At 33.4% G+C, this 20,204-nt stretch overlaps 2 protein-coding genes across 4 annotated transcripts; both read left to right on the plus strand.

Moving 5' to 3' along the window:
* The first annotated feature begins 8,240 nt into the window (after nt 1-8,240).
* LOC147410345 (linoleate 13S-lipoxygenase 3-1, chloroplastic-like) lies at nt 8,241-14,219 on the plus strand. Its single transcript, XM_086434098.1, has 9 exons — nt 8,241-8,820; nt 9,319-9,599; nt 10,269-10,506; nt 11,127-11,456; nt 11,745-11,830; nt 11,941-12,048; nt 12,161-12,462; nt 12,793-13,059; nt 13,144-14,219. Exons 1-9 carry the CDS (start codon nt 8,442-8,444, stop codon nt 13,898-13,900), a joined length of 2,748 nt encoding a protein of 915 aa, XP_086290224.1. The 5' UTR covers nt 8,241-8,441; the 3' UTR covers nt 13,901-14,219.
* Nucleotides 14,220-15,760: 1,541 nt separating this feature from the next.
* Nucleotides 15,761-18,705, plus strand: LOC147410346 (uncharacterized). Of its 3 annotated transcripts, XR_015176344.1 has the most exons (6): nt 15,761-15,958; nt 16,059-16,126; nt 16,923-16,975; nt 17,474-17,566; nt 17,651-17,704; nt 18,077-18,705. XR_015176344.1 is itself a non-coding variant. In XM_086434114.1 (4 exons), the coding sequence occupies exons 1-4, from the start codon at nt 15,856-15,858 to the stop codon at nt 18,210-18,212; spliced, it is 360 nt and encodes a 119-aa protein (XP_086290240.1). In that variant the 5' UTR covers nt 15,769-15,855; the 3' UTR covers nt 18,213-18,705. The 3 variants fall into 3 exon arrangements, 1 of the variants encoding a protein (XP_086290240.1); XR_015176343.1 differs by lacking the exon at nt 17,651-17,704 and having other exon boundaries at nt 15,768-15,958; XM_086434114.1 differs by lacking the exons at nt 17,474-17,566; nt 17,651-17,704 and having other exon boundaries at nt 15,769-15,958.
* Nucleotides 18,706-20,204: the final 1,499 nt, after the last annotated feature.

Here is a 20,204-nt window from a genome sequence, read left to right on the forward strand (position 1 = left end):
GCATTATTCAAATAGTATTTAAGGTGTATAACAAAAATGATATTTCCTCCACCATCCCAAGATCAAAGTACTAAATAAATCCATCTAGCATTTATGGCCTGCAAACAAATCTTTTTGAAGTATTGGGTCTTGTGCATCATGATTGGAGCTAACGTATTGCATGGTATATCCGCTAGAAATCCTAAAATGACAAGTTTTTAAGGGAAAAACATCTATGGTTGTAACATACATCGACCTTAGAAATGTCTCTCACGATGTACATTTCAATGTTACTCCAACACGACTCATTGAAAAAACATTTATGCGACAATCAAGCATTAAATACTGCATTTTTTATGGGATTGTGGCTGCACACCAACCTTAAAAAGTCTTTTATTTTTTATATTTGTAATAATCCCTGTTTTAACCTACTGATTGCACTCTAATACCTAATCTTTTTAAGATTTAACCTTTATTTTAACTCGTAGCTATGTATTCTATACTCATGTACTACTTTGCTTGTGTTTTGTGATTGATTTTGCTTTTGATCTCTTTGGCTCTAACTTAATTAAAGTACTGATTTTTTAATCTTTATTTAAAATTAATATAAAATTGTGTATTTCAAGGAAATGTAACTTTGTAAACATAATTCCGAAATGACAATATTTCTTGCAAAAATTACTTAACCAACAATAATTTTTATGGGCAAAATTGAGGAAGAACATAAAATAGTTTTTTTTAAAAAAAGTGTAACCTTTTTTCAAATTATTTTTGGAGTGTAATCATTCAAATGGAATGCAAAGGGAAATTTTTAAGTGATGAGGTGCAATTGGTAATAGGTGATGTGCAACTAGTCGGTCCCTTTTTTTCATTTATGAGATTTCCACTACCACGCAAATTCGAATGGATAATATTGAGGAGACCGAGTCTTTGCTAAATCTCAAGGATATATTGCCAATATTGTGTGTGCATGCATGCTCACGCGTGTTTGTAGTGGGGGAGATTTGACCGATTTCAAGAAGAGTGTAATGCATGTGTAACTTGAGGATTTCGTCATTCAAATTCTTAAATTAATTTAGTCAATTTTAAGTGTTGTAAAATTTAATATTTTTTGTAGGAAAGGAATGACAAAACATCTAGCAACAACATAAGATCGAGTCCTAATTAGAAAATCGTGGAACTTGAGGGTTAGAACAATGGTTGCACCCACCAACGAACAAACAATGATGTAATTAGACAACATGTATCTTGATACTTTTAAATATCGACACATGTTCATCATGAGTAGAAGGGTCCATGGAATGATAGCTGAGTCAAAACATGATTCAATTAGGTATTTTAAAAAAAATTATATAATTTTAGATTTTTTAAAGTAAATGTATGCAATTTCATTACGAAATGCCTTCTTACTTTGGAAAATTTCTACATAATTAATCATTGGAGTGTGATCATCGGGTAAACAAAATTAAAATTCACTATCAAAGTCAAGAAGAAGCTGATTGAAGAATGAAAAAGATTTGCACCCAATATTTTCATTATTTTTAATAGATGCAACATATTCATATTGGTCATCCACTTAGAGAAAGTTATATTCATTTAGATGGTATCACGATCATTCTTTTAGCCCATGTGCCAAATATCAAATTGATTGGTGATATTTAACCATCACATATGCTCATAAATTGTAGAATGGTGATAAATTGACTCGAAAAACGTCACTCAGAATTCACTCATTGATGTGACATTTGCACAAAACCATAAATCTTTTTCTTCGGGATACAAAAGGAATAAGATCTATGGTTCCGTACACACATCCACATCACTGAGTAGATTTTGAGTTAGTTTATCATAAGTCTAAATTGTTACCCATTCCAAGTTATTTATTAATCCATATATATAAAATATTTTCAAATAGATATAATCTATATAATAAAACACAATTATGTTGGAACAATTGTGTGTGACACAAACATCTTATCATCTACAATTTTGTATGTGAAACCTCCTATCAAATTTATAGGATCCACTTTCTTTCCTTTATTCTTTACCTCTTCTAATTTTACTATATTTTCATCTTTTATTTCAATTTTTTTGATAATACCCTTTCAATTATATATATTTTTTACTTTTACCTTTTTAACCTATAAGAAGATGTCCCCTAATTTTACTAAATTTTCTCTGTTACTCCTTTAATCGACTTTAATATTATCATCTCTTATCTCTTTCATTTCAAATTTTTTTTTTAGTAATACCAATTCCATTAAATTATAATTTTTCAGGATCCACTTTATTTCATTTATTCTTCATTTTCCTTAATTTTTTTTATATTTTTTCTTTTATCCTTTTAATCTACTTTATTATTTTTTATTTTTTATTCCTTTAATCTCAATTTTTTAAAATAATAATATTCTTTAACTTTATTTTTTATTTTTTACTTTTATCTCCTTAACCCAATAAAAATCTCTGTGTCATAGGCACGTGCAAACTCTACGTTGTAATAAAATTAAATTAAATTTTTTTACTCTTGAGATCTTTCTAAGGTGGGCCAATATTATTCTCAAGGTTGGATCAAGGGTAAAGCTAGCCACAACTTATTGCATGTGGGTGGAGGGGTCAAGGCGTGCAATTGTAGGTCGTAGTACCATCCCTAAGGTGTGGAGAGGAAAACAAAGGCGGACCAACTCTGGGGTACACAAGGTACGAGCTCTATTATTTGCTTCTTGACGGTCAAGGAATAAGGGAAAAAAAAAGTCAATTATAGATCTGAATTTGTTGACTAAGGCCATTGGAAATGGTTTAGATTTTGAATCAACGAGAATCAGAGCAAAATGAAAAACGGTGGGTTATTTCTCACGCAAACGATCTAAGACGAGGTGACGTGGAACAGATTACCAGCTATGAGAAGCACGTGACTTTTCTAGTCAATTGTGTGGACTGCAGACCATCCTAAACCAGGGAATTCTCGCACGCCAAACGTTTGCAAAAATGGTCACTTTTTCACATTTAGAAATTAAAGTACGGATATACTCACATCTTTTCTCATAATTCCAATTGTATCCGTAACAAGAATTTAATATATATAAACTGATATATAGCTTGAAGAAAAGGAAGAGAAATTTGCAATATCAAGCTGAGAAACTTTTTTTTTTATACTAACTTAGTAAGATTTTAAATCTTCTTGCGAGTCGCTTTGCTCAAATGGATTACCACATGACCAATCCAACACCAAAGTCTTTTAGATTTCATTGAAAAACTCATTAAAAAAATTTAAAAAAAATTCAAAAAACAAAATCTTTTTTGGACTTGATTCAAGATTTTGAAAATGGACGGTTAACCAAATTCCAAAATTTTCACCTAATTTTGTTTTTAGAGAAATTTTGCTTTTTCAAAGTTCACAAAATTTTGTCTTCTACAACCCTGGAGTGGTGTTTTTAGATGCCACAAGGTGAGCTAAGGACCTAGTAAGGGTGAAATCCTTACTTAGTAAGACTAGTTGGACTTTTCGAAATTTATATGGTAAGTTGATGTATCAATGACATGACGTCATGTCTATTGAATTTAAAAAAAAAAAAATAAAGCACTTAAATTGCTTCGAAATTTTCTCTTTGCTACCCAATCTCTCTTGCTCATTTAATATACATGGTGTCATGCCATTGGTTCATCGGCTTAGCAAATTTAAAAATGGGTCTGTTAATAGATTTGAGTAATAACTTCTTAGACTCCCTTACTATATTCATAAAACTATAATATATATTTTTTCATATAAATATTATTAAAATTGTAAATATATGTAAAAAAATTTATATCGACCAAAGGTATGTACATGACCTAGATTGAGATGTCATTTGGGCCGTATGGCAGTCCATGTTAGTCCAAATGACATCTCAATCCCTTAGATTCATGGTTTAGAATTTAGATTGGGTTTAAAAAAAAATCTTTTATTTTGTCAAAATCTTAGAAAATTGATGAGATTTACCAGTCCGATTCAAAAGGAGTTGAGGTGGTGAATATTTTCTATTAATAGTTTTAATATTCTTAAAATTTTATACTTTACATCTACGTGGTGCCCGATCATGTTTTTAATATACATTGAGGTACCTCATGTCAATGTCTCCCTCACTAAGAATATAACTTTTGTGACATGTTTAAATGTAATTCACTAATTTGTTTACCTTTTGAGAGGTTTTCAAAGAAGGTATGTGCTACGCAAAGTTACTTCTACGTCGTCAAATTTTTTAATGGAAGATTTTTCAACTCTTTGATTTCGAAAATTGTAATAACAAGGGTATGACCCGAATCATTTATAAATGTTATATATAAGCGCGTCTAAATCATTTCTCTAACATTTTATTTTTATTGTTATTGTTATTTGACTTGTCTATAAGTTTGAAAGTTAAAATGAAGAATTATCAATGCTTTAAGGTCTAGATTGAGGATTTGGAGATCAAATTGGATATGATTTGTTAAAAATCCAATCCCATGGCTTAGTGGATTAGTTTTGGATCAACCATATCTTGATTGAATAACATTGAAAAATAAATAAATATTGAGTTCAATCCCACATCAGACATTCATTGCCTTGTCTCTCTTTTCTTGTAAGCTGTTGGGCCTTTTCACTTATGGCCAAATGGTTTTGACTTGGACCCCCAACCTTTTCATAGTATCAGAGCGGGCCTTTCTCTCCTTCACGTCACCCAGTTCGTATCTCCACATGCTTTGACCCAATCTAACCCACATGTGCATGGGCATGCTGAGTTTGGTCCCACATTGAATACTCATTGCCTTGTCTGTCCTTATAAGCTCTTGGGCCTCTTCACTCATTGCCAATTGATTTTGAGTTTGGAACCCATCCCAGCTTTATCAATAAATTATATCATATATCTCATTAGAACATATGATATATACATAAAAGTTGGATCCAATCCTATATTGATATAACTTTCATAGGATTGATTCAAATCGACTCGATCAGATCCAAACCCGATCCATATTCGACCTTACTAAAACTGTCTACATGTGAAAAGTAGGAAGTTTTGGCTTGTTTGTTAGTAATGCCAGGGTGGCCATTGGCATGGTCAATAGCTAATTAAGAAAAAAAATGGAGACAAAAACATCATCCCTTGAAATTAACAGATGTCTTTGCCTTCTTCAATTGGTCAACAAAGTGGGTGATGGAATTCTAAGTAAGACTGTTTCATTCTTCAAAATGGATAGATTTTTAAATTCCCACCCGAAGAGGTCACCTAAAATTTTCAAGATGTAATTTGATAGAACAGTTAGGGTCATTAGATCAAGTCAATTCTTAGTATAAGAGATCATCTTTGTGGGAGCTATCAAATAGCGTTATGTGATCACAGCATGTGCTTGCAACTTAAAACTTAGGATCAGTTTGGATTGCCACTTTTGTGCCTAGAAATGATAATGTTTGAAATAACAAAAATAATGAGTGATAATGATGTTCACCTTGATAATAATGGGTCAATTGAAGTGCTAAAGGTTGAAGGTGCAAGCTTACTAAGTTGGTAAAGTTAATTTGTTAGTGCTGATAGCATGATATAGGTTAAAAACCCATCTTCACCACACTAATTGCTAACTCCCTCACTAAGCAAAATAAGAACGAAGTATAAAGGTTATTCTACAATCACTTATACATACATATATATATATATATATAATTGCTAACTCCCTCACTAAGCAAAATAAGAACGAAGTATAAAGGTTATTCTACAATCACTTATACATACATATATATATATATATATTATATTTTATTATTGATTATGACAAATTTAAAATCTAATAAAATACTTGGATACTAACAATCTTCAAAATAATTGTTTTTTATAATATTCTATGAAAAGAATCAAAGGGGGGCACTAGCTTGCTAAGTTGTTAAAAATATAGGAACAATTACTAAAAGAAGGTTAAATATTTTAATGTTAAAAAAAAAAATCTAATTTTTCAAAAATTATCAAAAATGAGTTAAGTCACTGGATAGTCCAACGTTTTAATGTGTTAAAATACATTGCTTTACCAAATGCCCTTCAAATGATTAAAACGCTGGACTATCCAACATTTTAATAGCTTGGTTCACACCCAAACAATTTAGCCTTAATTTAAAATGCTGGATTGTCTAGCGATTTAATTCTTTTTTGATAATTTTTTAAAAAATAATGTTTTTTTTTTGTAAATATTAAAATATTCATTCCTCCTTTGATAATTTTCTAAATAATATTTGGGTGTTGATATTAGAAATTGGGTTTAAAATCTATCTTCACCTATTAGTTCATTAATCCACTTGCATTTAAAAAGAATTTAAAAAAAGCAAAGGAAGGGTGTCATTGTAAAACTCTATTTAAAAAAATTCCCCAGTTAGTTTTTTTTTTTTTTTTTTGTACAAAATTATTGTTATACAATGATACTAAAATCCCTTTTTTTTTTTATTTTATATAAATATAATTGAATGGTGTTTTAATAGCATTTTTAGAAAATTATGATTTAGTATGTCTTTTATATCTAATAGAGTTGTGCTAGAGTAACCTCAGCCGGGGACATCTTGATGTGGTGGCTTGTGAATGCCCATAGATGCATTTTCTCCGAGATAAGAGTAAAATGCATCTACAAATATGCCCATGCCACCACATCAAGATGTCCCCCATGTGTCCCAGCATTGAGGTCATGCCACCATTAACCTATCTTAATATACCAATGCCCCCAAAATTATAATACAATGCATTATATATTTTCATTAAAAGCTAATGCTATCAACTTTCAATACTAGCAAAATATTGGGATAAATATAATATCTCACATACAAATGAGATGAGAGGAAAACACATGTTTCCTAGTGATTAATTTGATTTCCTAGGGAATAGTGTAATACTTTCTACCTTAAAAAAGACCTTTAGGAGTATCATCACATCTTAGTTTTTCATTTGATGGAGAGCCTGGAACCTTTTTGGCAATCTCCTATTTAATTTGTGAATTTTTTTATGTTTTTTTCAAAGAAAGTACTGTTGTTCGGATTATTGAATTATTTTGAATGGTTCATGTGTTTTATTAAAAGAAGAGAATAAAACACATTTTTTAAAACTTATTTTACTTCTTTTACAAATTTTTACAAAATTCAATAAAAAAAAAGATACGCTACTGCTGTAACTTATTGTATGTTATAAAGTGTAAACTTATAAGTTGTAACAGGTAACACAAGTTCAACTTTGAAAGAACCTACTTTTTATGTGATACATGTCCCTTTCATCTTTAAAAAAATAATGACATGATCATACTTTTTAGGTGATACATGTCCCTTTCATCTTAAAAAAAAATAATGACATACCCCTTCATATATATATATATATATATATATATATATAACATACCACCTTAATTTTTTCAAATTGATGATTTACCATTTGACTTTGATTTTTTTTTATAAACCTATGAAACAATAACCTCAATGCCCTCATTATCATTACCATCAGCAACATCACTATAGCATCACATTCACCACCACTATTAATATCACTATCATATTACTAAATTTTTGATTTTCGAATTTTTGAAATGAAATCTATAATACACATATAAAACATATATCACATATTTTCTATTTATCGAATCTTTGTCGTATTGAATTTTTACTGTATTCAAAATTGCCAACAAGGGTCTAGAACATAGTTTAAGGTTAGTATTTTTCAAAAGATAAAATTAAACTTATCAAAAATTAATAATTTAACCTTGAGGGGTTGGGTCAATGGCCATTTCAACTGATAAGCGATTAATGTTACTAGGGCATGAATTCGATACCCAGTATGAACAATAATTCCTCAAGGGCCACTCGTGAGGGCCAACCCTCACTTACTGTGTGTGTGTGATGTGCCGGTATTACACGCACCCCGAGACTAGTCCTTAGACAAGATCATGATCTATCTAGCCAAAATACGGGCGGTCTACTGTCTAATGGGGAAATCTGGTTATAAGAAAAATATCTTTATTATTTTCTATATTTTTATTTTCAAACTTAAAATGAATAGGGATACAATTGCCATATTTATAAAAGATGAAAGAAATCAATGTCCTCGAGTAGAAAATTGATCGCACTTTCTCTTGTGCTTCGTGTACCGCGTCTATTACTCGGAAACCTGCAACTCGTTTTGACTCAGAAATCCTTCTTCTTTCTCTCTCTCTCTCTCTCTAGCTTTTTAACATTTTCAACCAATAAACAAACAGAAAAACTAAAGCGAGTGCTCGAAGAGCAAATTTAAAACGTGTGGACGGTGAAACCTCATAGTGACCCCCTCTTTCTCTCTACTTTTCTCTCTGTTTCTATAAATACCAACATAAGCAAACCCCACAAAACCATCTCAGCTCTTCCCTAGATTCTTCATTTCTCTTCTCTGCAACAAAAACCAACAATTTCAATCTCCACATACAGAGATAGAGAGAAATAAATAGAGAGAATCATGGCTGGAGCTAAAGAAATCATGGGTTCTTCTTTTTTGTTAGAGAAATCATCTCTAATTTCTTCTTCAAGATTTCTTCTCAAACCTCATTACCAACAACAGAACAAACTCTGTTTTTCCCCTGTTTTTTCTCAACTTGATAATAGAAAAAGATTGAGTTTAAAGAAGGTTGTGAGGACTCCTGTGACTGCTATTAGTGAAGAGTTGGTGAAAGTTGAAGCAGAAAAGCCTGTGAAATTCAAGGTTAGAGCTGTTGTAACTGTGAGGAAGAAGACTAAAGAGGATTTTAAAGAAACCATTGTGAAACATTTGGATGCTTTTACTGATAAAATTGGGAGAAATGTTGTTCTACAGCTTATTAGCACTGAAATTGATCCAAGTAAGACATTTTTTCTTTCTGGGTTCTTGTTTTTCTTCATTTTTTTTTCCTATTTGGGTGTATCTATTTGTTAAAAAAATTGAGTCTTTTAGAGCATTTTAGGCCAAAAAGGTAATTTCCCTCTCTGGGTACCTTTTTTATTTCCCATTAAATTGGATTGCTTTAGAGTTTATCTTTCTGGGTTCTTGTTCTTCTTCATTTTTTCCTATCTGGGTGTCCATATTTGTTAAAAAATAGAGTCTTCTAGAGCATTTAAGTCCAACAAAGCAATTTCCCTCCATGGGTACTTTTTTAAAAACTAAATTTGATTTCTTTAGAGTATTTAGGTCCTAATATTGATCAAATCAACCCATTTCCCTCCTTGGGTATTTTTTCCCCCCTTCTTTTTGTTGATTTTAATCCAAATAAATCAATTTCTTTTTGTGGGTTTCTGTTCTTGTTTATGATAGAATTCTTTCCCATTGAGAATTTTGATCAAATGGTTTCTCTATCTTGAAGGAACTAAGGCACCCAAGAAGAGCAATGAAGCAGTTTTGAGAGATTGGTCGAAGAAATTGAAAATTCGAGCGGAGCGTGTCACTTATACTGCCGAATTCGTCGTGGAATCAAATTTTGGTGTGCCAGGAGCAATCACAGTTGCTAACAAGCATCAGAAGGAGTTTTTGTTGGAGAGTATTGTTATCGAAGGTTTCGCTTGTGGTCCTGTCCATTTTGCCTGCAATTCATGGGTTCAATCCATGAAAGATCATCCAGGGAAAAGGGTCTTCTTCTCCAATATGGTAATTTTCATCATCTATTCTTCTAATAGTTTTTTTATTCTTATAAAAAATAAATAGTTCTTCGATTTTTTTTCCAAAATTGCAAACTTTATTATAAGCCAGTCAAATTTTGAATTTTTGTTATTTAATTCAATTTAAGTTCAAAGTCAAACCAGAGTTGCTAAAGTTGAATCTTTTCAAAATACAAGAAAGTTGAAAAATTCAATCTTTCTCCTTATTCAATTACAATATAATTTTACCTATTTTTATTTTCTAATTACTCTCAATTACATGAACAATTTAAATTAAAGATGATAATGACTTTAGATAGAATTAAATGGAGGAATAAGATCAGACCAAGTCTTCAATGTTTTACAATTCCACTATTATTATTATATATATATATTTGTTTTATTTAAAAAATTGCCAGTTGGAATGTTGGATTGTTAAATTTTGTATTTTTATAATTCAACTTGTTTGGTCAGCCTTTTTCTCATTCCAATTTCTTTGTAATTTACATCTCTTTCTTTCTTTGTTTTAAAAAAAATAAAATAAAAAAGTGTAATAAAAAATAAGTTTCTAATATATGAAATTATCAATTTTCAAAGCAAGGATTGAGCATACGTACATACTTACATACATGCAAACATTTTCGATAATAATTTAATTTTGTTATTTTGGTTTGAGCAGCCATATCTGCCTTCAGAAACACCGGCTGGATTAAAAGAACTAAGGGAGAAGGAATTGAAAGAACTTAGGGGTGATGGGAAGGGATTCAGGAAGCAATCGGATAGGATATACGACTACGATACCTACAACGATTTGGGTAATCCAGACAGAGGAATCGATCTTATTAGGCCGACACTCGGAGGTGAAGCGATCCCATACCCAAGGAGATGTCGAACTGGACGCCCTCCAACCGATAATGGTTAGTTTCCATGCACCCCATACTGCTTATACAATTTGAAAATCCACATAAATGGTTTATGGTGCTTTAGGCACTAAAATAAAGGGAGGCTAATTTGAGGTTTTAAAAAAAACAAAAAAAACAAAAATGTAATTACATCATTTAGCTGAGCTCAAAGTACTCTTATTAATTTAGGCTTGGGCTGTCACCTTGAAATATTAATAGGTGCGGTTAGATATCTATGTCATCCCTTGTAGTGACCCATTATCTTGAAAATGACAAAATGGTCCTATATTGAATGATAACGACCTGCATATTTATTCTAATAAACCCTAAAACACATTTTTGTGTGTGTGGGTAAGATGGATTTGAGCTCGCGATCTCAAAGTTGCATTGCAATATATCAACTAAATGAGAAATGGGTCTGAGCTCAAACTTCTGATTTTGACTAAAATATCCCTAATTTGGTATGTGTCACAGACCTGCATATTTATTCTAATAAACCCTAAACTACATTTTAAAGATGGATTTGAACTTGAGCTCTAAAAGTTGCATTGCAATATATCATCTAAATGAGAAATGGGTCCGAGCCCAAACTTCTGATTTTGACTAAAATGTCCCAAATTTGGTATGTGCCACAGACATGCATGTAGAGAGTCGGGTGGAGAAGCCATTGCCAATGTATGTACCTAGAGACGAAGCTTTCGAGGAATCAAAAAAAGACACATTCGCTGGATCGAGACTTAAGGGGCTGCTTCATAACTTGATACCATCGTTAATTGCCAGCATTTCTGCAAATAACCATGACTTGAAGGGGTTTGCAGACATTGACAGCCTTTACAAAGAAGGGATCTTACTCAAATTTGGGCTCGAGGATGAATTGAAGAAGCTTCCATTGCCTAAGATCGTTAGCAAGATCAAGGAATCTAGTCAGGGTCTTCTTAAATATGATACTCCGTTGATCATCTCAAGTAAGCATCCATCTATACTTTTTATTTATGGGAATTTTGGTCATTTAATTGCCTATATTTAGACTTTTCGAAGGGTATATTTGTCATTTGGTAGATATTCCCCCAAGTTATTGTAAGGGTTTATCTCAAATTCTTAAGTACCTATGTACAAAAAAGTAGAATCTATCATATGCAACTATTCTGATTCCTATTTTTTACGATTCTAATATCGAGTCTAGTAGTCATGGAATCAGGATAACCCGTTCTATGATCATTATCATTGTTGATTGGAAATTCTTTTACTTGCAGAGGACAAGTTTGCTTGGTTAAGAGATGACGAATTTGCTAGACAAGCAATTGCCGGGATTAACCCAGTAAACATTGAGAGGCTTGAGGTGTGTAATCCTATTGAAAATTTTGATCTTACGATTATTTTTCCTTGATGTATTTCATCGATCCCCTACTCCTGGACTTGAGTTAACCGGAACTATATATGTTTTATCAGGCTTTTCCACCCGTAAGCAAGCTCGATCCTGTGATGTACGGTCCACAAGAGTCAGCATTAAAGGATGAACACATCATAGGGCATCTCAATGGGATGTCTATACAACAGGTGAGGATGAAAATCATCTCTTTACTCCTTTAAACACCATTGTTAACTTGTGAAACTTTACAATTTTTAATCTTAATCTTCACTCTTAACTTGTTTTTTTTACTTTTTTTAGGCCTTGGAGGAAAATAAACTGTTTATTTTGGATCACCATGACACTTACCTTCCATTTCTTGATCGAATCAATGCTCTCGATGGACGAAAAGCGTATGCAACTCGTACTATCTTCTTCTTGACCGCACTGGGGACTTTGAAGCCCATCGCGATTGAGCTTAGCCTTCCATGGACGGGTCCTGGTTCTTCATCAAAGCGGGTCCTCTCTCCTCCGGTTGACGCTACTAGCAATTGGCAATGGCAGCTTGCCAAAACTCACGTTTGCTCCAACGACGCAGGGGTTCATCAGCTCGTTAATCATTGGTAAGAAAGTGTGTCATTCTTGATAGTAAAAAAGATGGGACTATTTTACCGCAATCACACAATTTTCATTCCGAAAGGCATCTTGCAAAAGTAGAAGCCAAAAGCGGGTCCAAACAACTTTTGTTTTGGATGTTTTTAGCTTCTAACTTTTTCGGAATCTAAAAGTCAAGTTCTCACCAAACATGCTTTTGAACGGAGAAAATGCTTTTTTATAACAAAAAGCTAAAAGCCACCGACGTTATTAATTTTAGGCTGGTACTTCATCATATATTATTGAATATGATTAGAAAAAATCACACCTAATCAAGATAAATCATCGTGGTTCTTTAGGTTGCGGACCCACGCATGTATCGAGCCATTTATTCTAGCGGCACACAGGCAATTGAGCGCAATGCACCCCATCTTCAAGCTCCTTGACCCTCACATGCGATACACGCTAGAGATAAATGCCTTGGCCCGCCAAAGTCTAATCAACGGTGGTGGAGTCATCGAATCTTGTTTCACACCTGGTCAATACTGCATGGAGATCAGCGCCGCTGCTTACAAGGATCAATGGCGCTTTGATCAGGAAGGCCTCCCTGCAGATCTCCTTCGAAGGTTCGTTACATTTTTATCATCATTTTGGAACAATAACCAATTTTTGTGGACCGATGACTTAAGTTTGATTATTTGATCATGCAGAGGTATTGCAATCGAAGACCCAACGGCACCACATGGCCTAAAGCTCCTTATCGAAGATTATCCTTACGCAACTGATGGACTCCTGATATGGTCTGCTATCGAAAAATGGGTAAAAACTTATGTGAACCATTACTACCCGAATCCAGATCTAGTCCGTAATGATACGGAGCTCCAAGCTTGGTACAAGGAGTCCATCAATGTGGGTCATGCGGATCTCCGTGATGCAAGTTGGTGGCCTGAACTCAACACCGCCGATAATCTTGTCTCTGTTCTCACGACTCTCATTTGGCTTGCATCTGCACAACATGCTGCATTGAACTTTGGACAATACCCCTATGGTGGGTACGTTCCGAACCGCCCACCACTCATGCGGAGATTAATACCAGATGAAAACGATCCCGAGTACACAAATTTCCTTGCTGACCCACAACGATTCTTCCTCTCTGCTTTGCCAAGTTTGCTCCAAACGACAAAATTCATGGCCGTGGTTGACACACTCTCGACACATTCGCCCGATGAGGAGTACCTAGGAGAGCGGAATCAACCATCGAGCTGGTGTGGTGATGCTGATATCGTGGATGCATTCTATGGGTTCTCGGCTGAGATCATAAAGATAGAGAAAGAGATCGATAGGAGGAACAATGATCCAAGCCTCAAAAATCGATGTGGGGCCGGAGTTATACCATACGAGCTACTTGCACCAAGCTCTGAACCAGGTGTCACTTGTAGAGGTGTGCCCAACAGCATATCCATATAAGTAGTGATGTAGTGTATCTCATTATAACTATTGAGCGCAGGCAGTGCGCACCTTGCATCTATCATGCACCGAGTGCGCATCTTAAATTTGATCTATATATAATTTGTAAAGGTGATTGAATTATGATATTGTAGACTAGCCAATTAATGGGCAATGCCCTAATTCTTGTAAAACAATCAGTTTATGGTTAAGTACATAAGTTTCTCAATAAGGAGTTTTCCTATTTTAATTTAAAATTTTACAATTTTGCTCTTTATCTTTTTTTGTATTTTTGTATTTTTGTATTTTTATTAATCTTATATGGGCAAAATTGACTTTTGATTGCCTTCTACACAGCAAAAACGGAATCTTTCATTTATTTTTTTAAGAGGGAATCTATTTTCTCAAAACTAATAAAATTACGAATATCATTGTGTGTGCATGCGAGGGTGCTCGTGCGGGTGCATTGAAATTCTGGGACTATCTTTTTGTCTGTAGGGAGTCTTCTATGAACTCTATATGCGTAAGTGCATGTCTGCGTTTGTAGGTGAGAGTAGGGGTGCAACTTGGTTCGATTTAGAGTAAAATCAGAATCGAATCGACATAGATCGGTTCCATTATATGAGAATCAGAATTGAACCGAATAGGTCTAGAACTCAATAAATCCAAACTGACCTTAATTCGGTTTGGTTCGATTCGGATCCATGGGTTGCCAAGAGATTCCCTCGTTTTTTATTTCTGATTGAAGAAGAGAACTTCCATTATCTTTCTCATCGTGATTTTGTTTTACAGCTTAAAAAATAGAGAGAGAGATGAACCGCCGTCGACGGAGTTAAAAGGCAACTTGCAGTAGCAAGTCGCAACCGCAGAGAGAGAGAGAGAGAGAGAGAGGGAGAGGGAGGGACCGAACGTAGGTCGCACCGTCATAGGGAGGAACCAATCGCAGAGACGAGATAGAGGAGAGAGAAAGTAAAGAGGGTAAGGGTTTAAAAAAAATTATATTTATATTTTAAAATTCTATTTTGGTTCGGTTATTTACAAACTCTGAATCGAAAATCGAACCGAACCTATTGATTTTTAATTTTTTAACCCGAAACCGAACCGTTACTTAGTTAAAATCGAACCAACCCAATTCAAAATTTACGGATTGGTTTGATTCTCGGTTTGAACCAAATTAAGTTGCACCCCTAGATGAGAGTATCTATGGTCATGAATCCTATGCCATTGAATACCAAAATGACCTTTTTGAGTATCGTTAGCTTCGGGTCCTCGAATTCTAAAACATAGTTTCGTCGATTTGAATTTAGGTTTGCGTTTCTTTGTTTGCCACTTTAGAATAAACCCTACTTGTGGCGATAAATAGAGATAATTTATTTCTTGGATTGATAGGTTCACAATTCTCATCTCCCATCTTCTCACTTTGTGGTACTTCAACAGTGATCAAGTTAGTTTTTTTTTCCTAATTTTTTAATGTTATTTTGTTAGTTTTTTACATTATTTGTTAAACAATATATATATATATATATATATATATATTTTTTAATTTCAATAAAGACAATGCATAATATAATATATAAAATATATACAATTATAAGAATAACACATATCATATAAAATATTAAAATATAATAATAAAATAAAATAATACATATAATATTATATTATATCAAACCCCCTTCATTGGCCACCCACATGGATTCATTTATCCCTACTTACTTAGTATGTGGAGTATTAAATGTAATCAGAGGACTTGGGCGAGATATGGTATTCTAAGAGGCCAGTTGCCTCATGAGGTACTTTCTTTGGATGATAATCATGTCAGTTCTGTCATGAACACCAATTATCTTTCCCATGCTTGGCTTAGCCATTTATTTCTTTGAGGATCAAGTTTGTAAGCAACCTTTTGGACTCAAGCTATTCAAGGTATAACTTATTTGGATTATTCTTGTCTTCTTGCTTGTGAAGGTGGTTATGACATGTTGGGTAGAACAAAGGATCAGATAAAAACAAGTGAGCAAGTGAAAGCTACATTGGAAGCACGCCAAGCATTAAATTTAGATGGGCTTGTGATTATAGGAGGTGAATATAATTCAGATTGGATAAATTTTTGACTGACTTTAAATAATTTCCACTTTCGGATTCATGTTTCTCACATTTAATTTTGTTTGATTTTGTGTAGGGGTCACATCTAATACAGATGCAGCTCAGCTTGCCGAGACATCTGCAGATGCAAAATGCAAAACAAAGGTGCTTAACAAATCATGTTCTTCCATTCTGTTCTGTCTAAATTCAAGTCTTCTGTTATCATGATACATCTGTATATAAATTAATTACTTAAGATAAATTTTCTGAGGTTCATTGAAAATGTCACCAAAACAGTAGCATTAGGGTGAACATCACCATTGATTGTCTTCAAGTTTACAATGAATCTCTAGAGGAGTATAACTGTTTAATTAACAAATAATTGGCTTGTAATATGATCCCAGACGAGTAATACCCCTAGGATAAGGATATGTGCAACAAGAATAAGCATCCTTACTGCTAAGCATGATTTAAAGTTTCGTACCATTTCAAAATGGTTTCTGCCAAGGAAGTAATATGGCAGCCACAAATGAAATAGCTTCTGAATATTGTAAAAAGGGTCGGTCATTTTTGGTAGTTGCTTTCTTTATACAATCAAAACTTAGACAACAAAGGAACTGTGTATCTTCTATTAGAAGCTTTGGTTTTAATTCTTGGTACTTGTAATTATATCCTGTTGAGAAATTGGAAATTCTGTTTTTAGCGATTAGGTGTTGAGATCTTTCTTCTCTCTTTTTTAGCGATTTATGTTTGTAGCTAACAATTTATTTATTTATTTATTTATTTTTTTTGTTTTACCACTTAAATGGGTTGTTAAAGTTGTTACTTTTATGAATGCCTGGGCTATCTAATTAATTCATGATTCTCTTATTGCAATTGCCTGCTTGAAATTTATGTACACTTTTATGCTCTTCAATAATTGGAGAAAATATGGTTCATATTTTCTTATGTTTTTCTTTAGGTGAACTCTCAACTTGTCAGCAATTATGTACTGATGCGCTCTCTGCGGAAAAGGTATAACTTCACATTTCATTCATGTGCTTACAGTTAGATTTTGTTTCTACAGATTTTACTCTCTCTATCTCTCTCTTTCGTGGTCTTCTGTTCTTTGTTTTATTTTCCCGTGTGCCATGATTTTGAAAATCTACATACAAGGGGAAGACCCCAGTAAGGACTCTAAAATGCAATGATGCTTTTCTTTGTAGTATTTTCATTCTTTCGTCTCCTTTTTTGGAGATCATACTATTTTGGATTTGTTTCTTGAGTTGCGATTTAGTAGTTCTATTGTGAATTTGGACTTTTTATAGTTCTAATGTTGATTTAGATCTCATAAACTTTGTGATTAAGACATTTGTCATGTAGGAAAAATCTATAAACGAAGCACCAACTTTGTATCTACGATTTTCTGTTTCTTTTACCTTCTTATCTTGTTTTTTTTTGTTGAAATTTTACTATTTCTTTGTTTTTGAAGTCATCTGTCATATCTTGTTAATGTGGTTTGTTGTGTTGTAGATGATCAATCTAGCTGCTATTTGTACTCTAGCGGATTACAATATGCGTCCTCTTGATACAATTTACAACTATTTCATTGATGCACTCCCTTTGGTAAGCTTTTAGATCATCTGCTTTAGTGGATTCATGTGTATGTGTGTGGAAATTGATGAAGGTGTGTGATGTTGAATTCTTTAGGTTAAGTATTGTTCTGAGTGATGGTTCAACATTATTTCTACATTAATCTCTGATGTAGTGTTGAATTGAACTCCATATGCTTATTAGTATCAAGGGAAAACTTTGAACTGATTTTCTTTGAGGTTAATAATCTAGTTAAATATAGATTTTTTGCTTTTACTTTTTTCTTCCTTTTTCTGGATTTGGAAGAAACAAAGAAATAAAAATGAAATTATGGATTTTTGCGCAATTTATATTTGTGTTCTGACTTCAATCTTCAATGGCTCTTGAAACGAACCTTCATTTTCCTATCTTGACAAGTTACATTCGAATAGTAACTAATGAAGATATTAGTTATACATGTTTCACCGTTACCGCTAACTTCAGTTCCTTTATACATGTTTTATTGTTCATGTTACTTATAAAAATTGTTGTTGGTGTTGGCAGGGTCCCTTGTGTGAAGAAAGGAGGAATAAGATTCACCATCAATGGCCACTCTTACTTCAACTTGGTCTTGATCACCAATGTGGGAAATGCAGACGATGTTGTAAAAGTGTCAATCAAGGGATTTAAAACAGGATAGCAAGCCATGTCAAGGAACCGGGGTCAAAATTGGCAGAGTAACTCATACCTCAATGGGCAGAGTCTCTCCTTCCAAATCACCACTAGTGATGGCAGGACCGTCACTAGCTATGATGTGGCACCTTCTGGTTGGTAGTTTGGACAGAGTTTCAAGGGGGCTAATTCTAGAGTTCCAACTACAAGAGATATAGTACTAGGTTGATATGGAAGCTAGTGGCTGTATGCTGTGATAGCACCCACTAGGACTTTATATACAAAAGGTTGTGGTTGTTAATTGTTTGAAAACGTTAAATTTGCATAATTGTTTGATTTTACTTTCTAAAAATAAATAATTTATACTAGGTGGTTCCGAAAATAGTTAGATTTATGAAAGTTGAAGATGAGGGGCATTTGGGTCTTTTCATGTTATTAGTTGGGGTGTAGGTCATCAATGTCAAAACATAGGGGTATCTTCAACATTTAGCAACATGTGAGGGGTCAGGTGTAAAATAAAATTTTTTTTAAAACAAAATACCCTATAGCGACGGTCAGCGACCGTCGCTATATCTCTATTTTACTGTCGTTTTTTCCGACTGTCTTGGACAGTCGTTTTTTTCCGACTGTCTTGGACCGTCGTTTTTAAAAAACCACTCCTTTTAAAACGACTCGTTTTCCGACTGTAGGGGCAGTCGCTTTTTTTAAAAACGACTGTCTTGGACAGTCGTTTTTAGCGCATTATGACGTAGTGTCACCTTGCTAGTTGGGCCAGTTGCCTAACCTTGCTAGTTGGGCCAATGGGTCTGGAACACTTGTAATCAATTTTTTGTATATATTATATTATGAATAATAATATATTAAGCTAAATCCTGTATTAAGATGCAATAATATTAAATTATTATAAAAAATAAAAAATTAAAATAAAGTATCATAGCATAATGTTCCACACTAATATTATTATTTTATTAATAAAAAATTAGAAGGTAGCATGTACAAATGCATATGTATCAAAGAAGATTTTTGTACTTTAAAATATTAATTAAAGAACTTTTGAATATTACATAATAAAAAAGATGTTTTGAAAATTAATGAACGTGATTAAAAGAATGTGCCCCCCCCCCCCCCCCCCCCCCCCCTTTTCACACCCCCCCTCTTCACACCTCACACCTCACTACATGCCAGGTAAGCCACGATCCAAGAAAATTATGAAAGGAAAATATTTTTAGCCTTTAATTTCTAAGATGAGTCCAATTAACCTTACTTAGTAAAATTTTAACTCAATAGGTTCGTTGACTTCATCTTGTGACATCTAAAATCATGATATGATCCCACAAGGTTGTAGAGAACAAAATTTTATGGTATTTGAAAATTTTATTTTTCACCATTAAATTTAAATTTGAATTTTTGGAGTTTTGTCGAAATTTGATTGCCACCCATTTTCAAAATCTTGGATCAAGTTTAAATTTTTTGTGTTATTCCATAAAATATAGAAGATTGTGGTGTTAGAATGCCAATGTGTTTTGAACAAGAAGAGCCCTTAATAAGGTTAAAATCTTACTTTGTAAGAAAAAGTGTTTTTCTTCCAAGATCGTACCTGATCGACCTTCCACTCGGTGGATCCCAGGATCAAACCTCCATACTCTTCAATGCACCAATCATGACATCCCTCTTCATTCAGGTGGATGGAGCTCCATCCTCCCTAGCCTATCTTATAATAATTATAAAAGTGTCGGTGGTCCTCCAAGTTTTGATGAGAATTAGAGATGCACCCATGTTTTCAAACTGATAGCATAACCCTTAACTAATCTCTTAATAAGAGACCAAGTAAAATGACTAAAATACCCTTACCTTCGATCTCATGATTCTCTGTCCTTTCACCATCAAATAGGGAAGGAAAGGATAGGGATTTCTGAAGGTTGAAGCCAATGATTTTTTTTTAGAGGAGAAAAAAATCGTTGGGAAGAGATTGAAATGGAGGGTATTTCGATAATTCATTAGTCACTATTGAAATTGTAAA

The sequence above is a fragment of the Akebia trifoliata genome, chromosome 1 (assembly GCF_017979445.1).
Source record: "Akebia trifoliata isolate Shusen 1 chromosome 1, ASM1797944v1, whole genome shotgun sequence".
Classification (NCBI taxonomy): Eukaryota; Viridiplantae; Streptophyta; class Magnoliopsida; order Ranunculales; family Lardizabalaceae; genus Akebia; species Akebia trifoliata.

What these genes read in the sequence shown, in the direction of transcription:
- LOC147410346 (XM_086434114.1), top strand. Translation starts at nt 15,856, where the DNA reads ATGTTGGGTAGAACAAAGGATCAGATAAAAACAAGTGAGCAAGTGAAA. An exon ending in ATGCAAAATGCAAAACAAAG is followed by an intron (nt 16,127 to 16,922) that starts GTGCTTAACAAA and finishes GTTTTTCTTTAG; the next exon opens with GTGAACTCTCAACTTGTCAG. An exon ending in ATGCGCTCTCTGCGGAAAAG is followed by an intron (nt 16,976 to 18,076) that starts GTATAACTTCAC and finishes TGGTGTTGGCAG; the next exon opens with GGTCCCTTGTGTGAAGAAAG.
- LOC147410345 (XM_086434098.1), top strand. Translation starts at nt 8,442, where the DNA reads ATGGCTGGAGCTAAAGAAATCATGGGTTCTTCTTTTTTGTTAGAGAAA. An exon ending in TACTCCGTTGATCATCTCAA is followed by an intron (nt 11,457 to 11,744) that starts GTAAGCATCCAT and finishes TTTTACTTGCAG; the next exon opens with AGGACAAGTTTGCTTGGTTA. An exon ending in ATGGGATGTCTATACAACAG is followed by an intron (nt 12,049 to 12,160) that starts GTGAGGATGAAA and finishes TACTTTTTTTAG; the next exon opens with GCCTTGGAGGAAAATAAACT.